The sequence below is a fragment of the Paramacrobiotus metropolitanus genome, unplaced genomic scaffold (genome assembly GCF_019649055.1).
Source record: "Paramacrobiotus metropolitanus isolate TYO unplaced genomic scaffold, Prichtersi_v1.0 Parri_scaffold0000048, whole genome shotgun sequence".
NCBI lineage: Eukaryota > Metazoa > Tardigrada > Eutardigrada > Parachela > Macrobiotidae > Paramacrobiotus > Paramacrobiotus metropolitanus.
This window is the reverse complement of record NW_026570268.1, coordinates 882,119-891,398: the sequence shown is the minus strand read 5'-3', so window position 1 is coordinate 891,398 and position 9,280 is coordinate 882,119. Positions and strand designations below refer to the sequence as shown.

The following is a 9,280-nucleotide window of genomic DNA, read 5'->3' as shown; positions in this document are numbered from 1 at the left end:
CTGATATGGCTAATGGCGCTTTATTCTGTTTCTATGTATTACAAGTTGTAGTAATAGGAATATAAATAATTTAAACCCGGTTGAATTACAAGATGTAGTAATCATAAGAGCCTTGTTCTGATCTTTAGTCAAACGTTGTTTGAAGGGAAAAGGATAACACTTTAACCTTCATCGCATTTAGTTGTACATCCGTTTTGTACGACTCGCGCAATCCGTTCGAAGCAACAGAATCGCAAGTGACATTTATGATCACGACCATTTATGATAATTTATGATTTATGATTTATATTTATTAAATACGGGACACCGGACAAATGTTTCGTAATCCCTGCACAAAATACATACAGCCACAGGCACTAACTGGCTGGAAACGGTGTAGCGACTTCCACTGGCCAGAAACGGGCAAAAGAGTTTTTTTAAACAGCGAGTAATAGTATTTATCCGAACACAAAAGGGAAACGCGATTTGTGTAATGGGTACGATCCCCGATCAGGATAGCATAGAGGAAGCGTTTTTGTTATGAATGCTGTTTTTTGTTTTGGTGCTTCAGCATGTATACGTTGTACTCGACTGTACTATGATGATATACTATGATTACATCGGCGTACAGTCGGGATAAAGCGTTGTGTCGGTTGATTTGGGTCTTCCTTCACGCGTCTGATTTTTGTTTCTTTGTGAGCCAGATAATCCCTACGCTAGAATACGATCTAGTTCTTAATACGTTACCTGCCTACCGTTACAATAAACAACAAACAATAAACTCGTGTTATGACACATATTAAAGGCATCACATCAGACTTGGGCCGCCTTTTTGCGGAGCGGGAAAATTTTCCGCCATTCCCGCCCCTCCCCGCTTTTTTGGAGGGCGGGAGCGGGCGGAAGTTTTGAGTTTGGAGGGACGGGGCGGGGAGGAAAAAGTGTGAGCGGGCGGGAGCGGGATTATTTTAAAGACGGGCGGAGATCAAGCATAAAATAAAATTTAAGATCATTTACTGAAATATTCTACTCGTTTTTTATAGAATTTCTAACGGTTTTTGCGGCGAAACTGGTTGTTGACTTCGCGCTTCGCGCGAAAATTGGTCTTTGAGCAGACATTTCTGAAGAAGAACAAACGAAAACAAAATAAAAAATGAAAAACACTGAAAAAATTTTTCATATTTTTAGCGGGCGGGCGGCGGGAAATTAAGATATGGCGGGCGGAAGTGGGAAATTTTTTTGTTAAGGCGGGCCCGAGCGGGGCGGAAAATTTTTAGCAAGAGCGGGGCGGGCCGAAAGCGGAGATTTCGTTGGCGGCCCAAGTCTGCATCACATCAGGATCTATTACTATTCTGCAGTTCTACCGACACGCGACTGATCTTCGATTAGCACGATTGCTAAGGTCACAAGCCTCACAGCAATGTCCAAGTTGCCAGGCCGGCCAAATAGAACCAAACAACAACAGTGTGACCTTATACAATACATACGAGAACTGTACAGTGCGATAAGTACAAGCTGCAACGACAACGAGTGCCGCCTTGTAAGGGGGGATCCATAAATTACGTACGCAGCGAACCAGGGAGGGAGGGGTCCAAAAAGTGTGACAAGCTGTGACGGCCTCGACGAACCCAGGGGGAGGGGGTGGTCAGCTCCATGTATTACGATTGAACGAACCAGGGGGGAGGGCTCAAGCAGACGTGACGGACCGCTACGAAGGGGGAGGGAGGGGTGAAAAAATCGTGGTTTTCTGCGTACGTAATTTATGGATGCCCCTAATACTGTCAATCTAGACTAGCAAACAAAGTTTCATCAGCCATGAAAAGTCGCATTGGCAGCTACTGTAAAAGAGACAGCGAAATAGAACGCTTCGCATCTGAACACTATATGAGCATAGTATCAATACGAAGTACGTATCAAAACTACCAGCCGAAAAGCGTCCTGAGTGAGTCGGCCGTCTGTGGATCAGACGCGGTGAGATCCATAAAGAAGCCAGTGGTTACTGGGGGAATAGTAGTGGTTTCCCCGATCAGAGCGACGGCGGCTGCGGGACCGGAACCGGCGCCGCCTTCATCTGATCCGGCGGCTTGAAATCGGCTACAGGTCGACGTTGGCGCAGGACAAAGAAGGTGGGATTGCCGGCGTACACCAACGCCTGACTGCGCTGTGTATAGCGCGCACTGGCATCGGCCGTAAAATCGGGACCACGTGCCGGTGCACCGCCGCTGCCGGTGCTGCTGGCGGGCCCTATTTCCTTGGAGACCCCGTCGCCTGCCAAAATAAAGGAATGCCGCACACGGTGGGACGGTTTTAATACATTAATACAGCGAGGCTTTTGTTGCCGGTTTGTACATGGACCAGCTCACCAGCAACGGCAACATTGGGAAACTGTTTAGCAGCAGCCGGTGCGGGTGCATGCCGATAGTGACGCGGAGGGTAGATCTGTCCGCGGCCGTGATTTCCCGGGAATTTTCCGCCACTCTGGCGTTTGTCTGCAATGACATCACACAGATCAACACGAAACGCCGTGATTGGTCTAATTAACGTTGCCATTCATTGCTTAATTGATTGATTTATTTATTTTCGAGTAGCCAAGTCCGTAAACGAGCACTCTCACATATCAAAATAATAATGCTATGCCTTTGCACCGCTTAAACGCCTGGGTATGCTGTAGTATACATAGTACTTTTTTAATTTTATAGGCAACAGCCACTCGATTAACAAGAGCTGCAAGCGCTGGTACACTACTTAATAGCTAAAATTTAAACATTAAAAAAATAACCAAAGTCTATTTTTCGTGTGGGTTAACAGGTAACGTACCGTACTCATAACGGCCGTAGCATTTCCTTTAACAACGGTTAGGCTAAATCGTACCGTAGAAAGCGATTATTCCCTTAACCCAAAATGCGGTAACATCACAGTTTTACAACAACAAACCAAAATGACGAAATTTCAATTAGCCCCGAATTTTACGGTCCATGAGATGCAGCTACCCGGGTAGTATTTAGTATACGGCGTGCTGTACACGTATGAGTTTAAAAGACTGCTACGAACGTACTGTACCTCGCCGGCTTTCGTTGCGCGGCCGTTGGACGCTCGCATCCGATTGGTCGCCGTTGTCGTTCTCTTTGCCATGCACTACAGATGCGACAATCACGTTAAGGATTAAACCAACCTATAATAAATAAACATGTTTTCCTCTTTAAGCATGTTGATGCTCGAAAACCGTTCAGTTATGTGCAACGCAGCAAACAGTTCACTGGAGTTACTTGCCAGAAGCGTCGTGCGCAGACAAACAGCGCGATCGTTTTGTGTTGTCATCCGGCAGTGTGTGCATGATTTTGTTAGTTTTTCTATGCGCATTGTTAACACCACAGTGGGATTAAACTGTTGTAGCCGTTTTCCCGCAACTGTACACTGTGTACAGGCGTTATGCGTTGCTAGTGCGCAAGTGCACTAAACGGTATTAATTAATCGGCTGATTTGAACACAAGTCTTCTGACTCTACAGTGCGGAATTAATTCCTGTCTCGCGGCTACAACATTCTGCGATCGTTTTCCGGTTAAAAATATTCATACGCTAATTTGTCCTGTAACAGCGGGAGTTCGCATCGGGCAGATTAATCCGGTTTAATGTGGCTCGACAGAATGCTGAGTCCGATGTGAAGGTCAAGTTTATAACTTCGTATACACCGTTTATGCATTCGAGACATTGTAATTGCCTTAATTATTTTGAAACCACAAAGAGGTTTATTATTTTGACAGGCAAATACGTGTATTTTGTTTCAACAACTAATAATACAGTCAACATCGATTTAAGAAATACAGTTAACTGCCGCCTCGCAGCGGGTGCACACTGTGTCCAGCGGGCATCCATTGAGCATGGAAAAAAATGCTGACGCTTTTAACGTTGAATTAAATAAATCATCCGTGCGATTACACAGCGGCCGGTGCGGTGCCGTAAATTAAAATCCTCCGTGCCGAGCAACATCCGGTAAAAACGGTCCAGCACATTTCTGGCAAGTTCCGTATAAAACGATTAAACCGCTGTACAGAGAAGTAATGTGCGTGTATGTCGTTTATATATGGCAGAATCAAAAGAGTTCGGTGCGGTGTGCACGTGCGCCGAACGTGATTTGTCAACAATCCCTCCATCATAAATTTGTATTAATCCCTGATAATCGTCGGTTGTACCCGCGAGTCGTTGGCGCGTCCACGCCCGTCCCCACACTGACTCACGCGTTTTTCACGGAAACCATCATAATTCGAACACACGCGTCCGTATGATCACGCCCGCGGGCGGACGCCGCGGCGACCCGCCTTGTGACCTTTGGGCGCTGCCGGCAATTGTGCGTTCACTTTGATTAACGCAGCGCGACCCGGCGCTTCCCTGTTGCGGGACGCGGAAAGGGACCCGGCGTCCGTGACCTTTCTTCCCAATCAGTAATCGGTCAAGCGTAGAGGAGCAGCGCATCCTGTCCGACGTGACTGCGTGACGCGGTGGAATTCTTCGAGTTGTTGTTCATGCGTTTGATGCGGCGTTTCACTGCAAAAACAAACCAATTTGCCGTTATTCCGCTCGACCGGTGTTTTATAGTGTTTTCGGGAAAATAATGCGTACCGGCCGCGTTGTATTTGCAGAGGACGATACGGTTAAAGGCCAGCCGGAAACGCCGGCTCATGACGTTGTATAAAATCGGGTTCATCGCCGAGTTGAAGTAAATCAACGTCTTGGCAGCGAACAGATACCAGATGTCCATCCACGGTTCACTGGCGAAACTGTTGTAGATGAGGAGCCCGCGGAAGGGCAGCCAGGCCACGGCGAACAGGACCACGATGATGACCAGCATGCGTAGCACCTTTAATTGCAATCTCGTTCAGTAATGATTTACGCAGAAATATCTCGCTACAGCATAGTTCTTAGTAAAGTGCCGTTATACACGCCCAGTCAGGCGTGTGACCTTTGTCTGTGCCGCACCCCGGGCGCCTCCCGCGGCCACTGTCAACTGTCATTGTGTGGCATTAAGGTCAAAATAGTTGGCGCACTGTAGCGTGTATTCAAAGTGCTATTCGGGGAAGCGCAGTGAAAGCGGGGGCGGGTTAAAATGTCGGCCATTATTGGCATAGATAATCGGGCCACATTTACGTATATACTCGCTTGACAGCTTTTCCTTAATGGAAAATTAAATTCCGGTTTGATAATTGTGAACTAGATCGTTATTTAATTTCATGAAAATATTTACTTATTTTATTTATTTATTTTTTTAAAATTATATATATATTTTTTATATATTTGTTTAATTAATTGATAAAAATGATATGTATCATCATTTTTATATTTTAATTTTATCACTTTAATTTAACCCTGTTGATCAGTTTTATAATTGTAATAACCCCGGCGACGGTGTGATGTGCTTTACCTGTTTGCGTGACTGTGGCGTGACGTATTTCCGCTGCTGCGTAAAGGTCGCGGCTGACCCGGACGCCCGCACCAGCGTGTTCTCGTGCGCCAGGAGCTTCTTCCGCGCAGCCGCCACCAGCAGCGGCTCCACGGCGGTGTGGCGCGCCGCGATGGAGGTGGGCGTGGACGGGGTGCCCGGCGGCCGGAAGATGGGCGGGACCGGCGCCGGCAACCCGAAGAGCCCGGCGGCCGCGGCGTCCGGATGGGTCAGGCTGCCGCGCGACGCCAGCGGACTATCCCAGGGACAGGCGCGCGGCCCGGTGAGCATGAAGAGCGCGATGCGGGTGTACGCCAGCACCGCCACCAATAAGGGGATCACGTAGAAGAGCAGGAAGTCGGCGCCGAAGAGGCCGAGGTACTGTTCCCGGGAGAGGCGCAGTTCGCACTGCTCACGGAAGGGGAACTCCGTCTCCTGCCGCACTTCGGTGAGGACCAGCCAGGGGGCGCAGTACAGGACGGAGAAGAGCCACACCACCGCCACCACGATGCGGGAATGCCGGCTGAATACGGCACGCCACCGGCCGCCCGAACACATCACCGCGACGTACTGCTCCACCGTGAACGCCAAAATACTGCAACCAAAAAATTGCAAACGTTTAAAACTATTTTGCCGATTTTATATACCGTTTTCTACATTTTTGTAATAAATCGAGCGCGCTTTCTGAAAGAGATTCTTATTAATTACAATTTACGAAAGAAAAGCGTTCAGCTTTTAATCTAGTGACCTTACAATTGTACATTTTTAATTTTTTCCAGTAAACGAGGGCGGCTTCCAAAAAAAACCTAGTGCTGACAAAAATATAATTTTGAAAAATTACTAAATTAATCCTTAGTAAAAGTATCGGGAACTGCATTATATTTTTGTAAATTTATTTCCAGTAAATTTAGGCATTCCAAAAAGATACAGGGTTGTTAAAAAAACTATGATTTTAAAAAAAGGCTATTAAAATCATTGCGAGTAAAAATAGTAATCGGGAACTGCAGTGATTTTCTGATTTATTCTCAGTAAATGGGGCATGCGTCGCGGGAGAGAAGCGCTGTGAAAAAGTAATCAATTTTTAAAGAAAACACATTAGATTAGTTCCTAGAAAAAAAAACGGTGTCCCGGGGACGTTAATTAAACAGGTAATGTAAGGGAATGCCTCGCGGGCCGCTGCATTACGAGCGCCGACCGGTTGTCGTGCTGTGTGCAGCGCCATAAAATTATTTTTAAGAATGGACGACGCATTAAGCGTACTGCGTGCCGGGTAATTGATCGTCTGGCTGGGCGAGTTTTCTGGCCTACTATAACACCTACACACTGAATACAAGTAATTCTTGAAAAGTTCTTTCCTGGGCCGTTGCGAAGGTGTTTATACCCGCTAAGCGACCGCTATCACAGAAGCAGCAATTAAGGCACATCATTCACAGTTTCACACCGCCGTCATGCGTCCGCGGCGGTTACGTGAGCGCTCATATACATAACCAATTAAGCGCATCAATTAGCGGTGCTCAAGCCAATCAAGCCACACCCATACCGGCTCATTAAGCCGATTCGCGCGTTCGAGAAAGTGGGTTTGAGAAACAATTGTTTTTTGGGCCCGAAAAAATTGTGCCTTCGATTTTTGCCGGTATAGGCAGATTGACCTTTCAAATACATTGAAAAATTGCTCACTTTCGCTAGGATTTTAATGTAAATTATTCAGATTTATTACAACGTGGTTACGATAATACGGCGGCCGTACTTAAGTGCCGCGGTGATCGCGCGCTAAATCAGAATCAGCAACACGAGAGAGAAAAAATGCAGCAGGCTCGCCACGGGCGATAATCACTGGCTGCAGATGGGTGCGGTTCGTGTCATTGAAACGACAGTATACGGAATAACAAAAGCAGGCTTATAACGGAAAATAGCAGCTAGGGCATTTTGCTGCCGTTATGAAAGAGCTCGGCCTACATGGAGCGCTTAAAGACGGAGTATTCTACAGGGAACCGGTGTGTAGGTGGACTCTCGTATACGAGACACGATGGACAAAGAAAAAAGGGTGTGGCGTTGCGCAATTAAAATTTAAAAGGTGTCTTACTTGAGACTGCCGGCGTTGATGCCGAGAAAGTTGGAGAAGATGAAGAGCGAGCATCCCACTTGACCAGCCAGCCAGCGCTTACCGATGTGGTGCACCACGATGGCCTCTGGCACCGCCGACACCAGCACGATCAGGTCGGCAACGGCCAGCGAGATCTGTCGGAAACATCAGGCATTAATTAGGTTATATGCCCAACTATTTATTATTACTAGAATTATTTAAAACTATTTTAAGAAGTACTTTTAAATAACCGCGAACTACGGTATTTTTGAGTACTGGCTAACTGCTGAATAAAAATCACTGTTGTAAATAATTAAATAGTACCAGGTAGGGTACATGTGCACATTTATTAAAATACACATATATAAATAATACTATAATTTATTTAAAACTTTTTAACAAAAAAATAAACATTTCCAAGATAATTTTATGTAAGTTATTCAATTTTGATATAGTATTGCTATAATTTTTCAGCATTATTTAGCAAATAAGTAATTAGTTAAAACGTACCAGGTAAGTGTAAGTGGGACTCTGAAGGCTCTTGGTCTTGCTGATAACGACAATAACGATAATGTTGCCAGCCACTCCGGCCAGGAAGATGAGAGCCTGTAAGATGGTGGCGATGACGCGGTAATCCGTGGGATAGGCCAGCAGTACCATCTCATGGTGCGGCTCGCTGTCGTTCCACGGACCCGACGCGGGCTCCGTCCAGTTGGACCAATCAGCTGGCGCAGCCGCTGACCAATCAGCGTGCGGCCCATTTGCATGACTGCCGCTCTCCACTGCGTCCATCACCCTCACGCGATTCGTCCGATTAAATAATGTATCACACAATGATGTTACAGAATAAGGAGGAAAAACGGTAAAGTGGCCATCAGCGGTCAGAATTACACCGTGTTGCCAGGCAGGTCTGCACGCATGATGGGGTTTTGGAGAGTATATTGCTGTGAATGAAAGTGTAGTGAATAATTTCGACGTGGTTCAGCGTAAAGAATGGCTGTTGACTGCACTCTATGTTCTAACGGTTTTGCCAAAGGAACAAAATATTTTTTTCTCAATCACTGGGCGCTGATTGCGCTCAGCCGATCGCAGCTGTGTGCAACATAAGAGAAAATGTGTCCCCGAGCGCTTTTATGAATTGGTAATCATTTCCACCATTTGATTTTGTGGCGTTTTACCGTTGCAGAGCAGACAGCGTCCACTCACACAACATCAGGTAAATACTGCGCTTACGTACGTACAGCTCCTGGCTAGGTACAAAAGCTGCACCCACTCACTGACGTCGACGGCGCAGGTTGACAATGAGCTTTGATGCGCGCGTACGAGTGCAAGGTGTGCCATGTGTACGAACCGGATTATTATATATAAACTTGCAAGTTGCAGGCTGTGCGCAGGACAGCAGGTACGTACGAGTGTCCCGGCGCGTACGAACCGGTTATACTTGCTGGCTGTGCGCAGGTACGTACAAGTGCCCAAGCACGTACGAACCGGATATACTGCAGGCTGCAGCTGCCAGCTGCACTCATTGACGTATTAATACGGCTTTAATAATAGTTGACAATGTGAACACCGGTGCGCTTGTACTTATTATTATTGAGTGCTACTTTCATACTCGTACCGTACGTATTTGCTGCACTTTGAACTCGATGTTGGTTGAACTGAACGAGGTGCATTCATACGAGTATCGTCGCGTACGAACCGGATAAAATTGATACTACTTTAAATGCAGCTTTGATACAGTACTCAAGTGGTTCAAATGGTTGTACGTACACAGATACATTCTAAAA

At 46.4% G+C, this 9,280-nt stretch overlaps 1 protein-coding gene across 1 annotated transcript; it reads right to left on the bottom strand.

Moving 5' to 3' along the window:
* Nucleotides 1–3,660: 3,660 nt before the first annotated feature.
* LOC129591756 (thyrotropin-releasing hormone receptor-like) lies at nucleotides 3,661–8,603 on the bottom strand. The gene is made up of 5 exons (XM_055487556.1): nucleotides 8,004–8,603; nucleotides 7,494–7,648; nucleotides 5,393–6,005; nucleotides 4,594–4,831; nucleotides 3,661–4,518 (listed from the first exon to the last, which is right to left on the bottom strand). Exons 1-5 carry the CDS (start codon nucleotides 8,283–8,285, stop codon nucleotides 4,424–4,426), a joined length of 1,383 nt encoding a protein of 460 aa, XP_055343531.1. The 5' UTR covers nucleotides 8,286–8,603; the 3' UTR covers nucleotides 3,661–4,423.
* Nucleotides 8,604–9,280: the final 677 nt, after the last annotated feature.

What these genes read in the sequence shown, in the direction of transcription:
- LOC129591756 (XM_055487556.1), bottom strand. Translation starts at nt 8,285, where the DNA reads ATGGACGCAGTGGAGAGCGGCAGTCATGCAAATGGGCCGCACGCTGAT. An exon ending in GTCCCACTTACACTTACCTG is followed by an intron (nt 7,649 to 8,003) that starts GTACGTTTTAAC and finishes TGTTTCCGACAG; the next exon opens with ATCTCGCTGGCCGTTGCCGA. An exon ending in CGCCACAGTCACGCAAACAG is followed by an intron (nt 4,832 to 5,392) that starts GTAAAGCACATC and finishes TTGCAATTAAAG; the next exon opens with GTGCTACGCATGCTGGTCAT.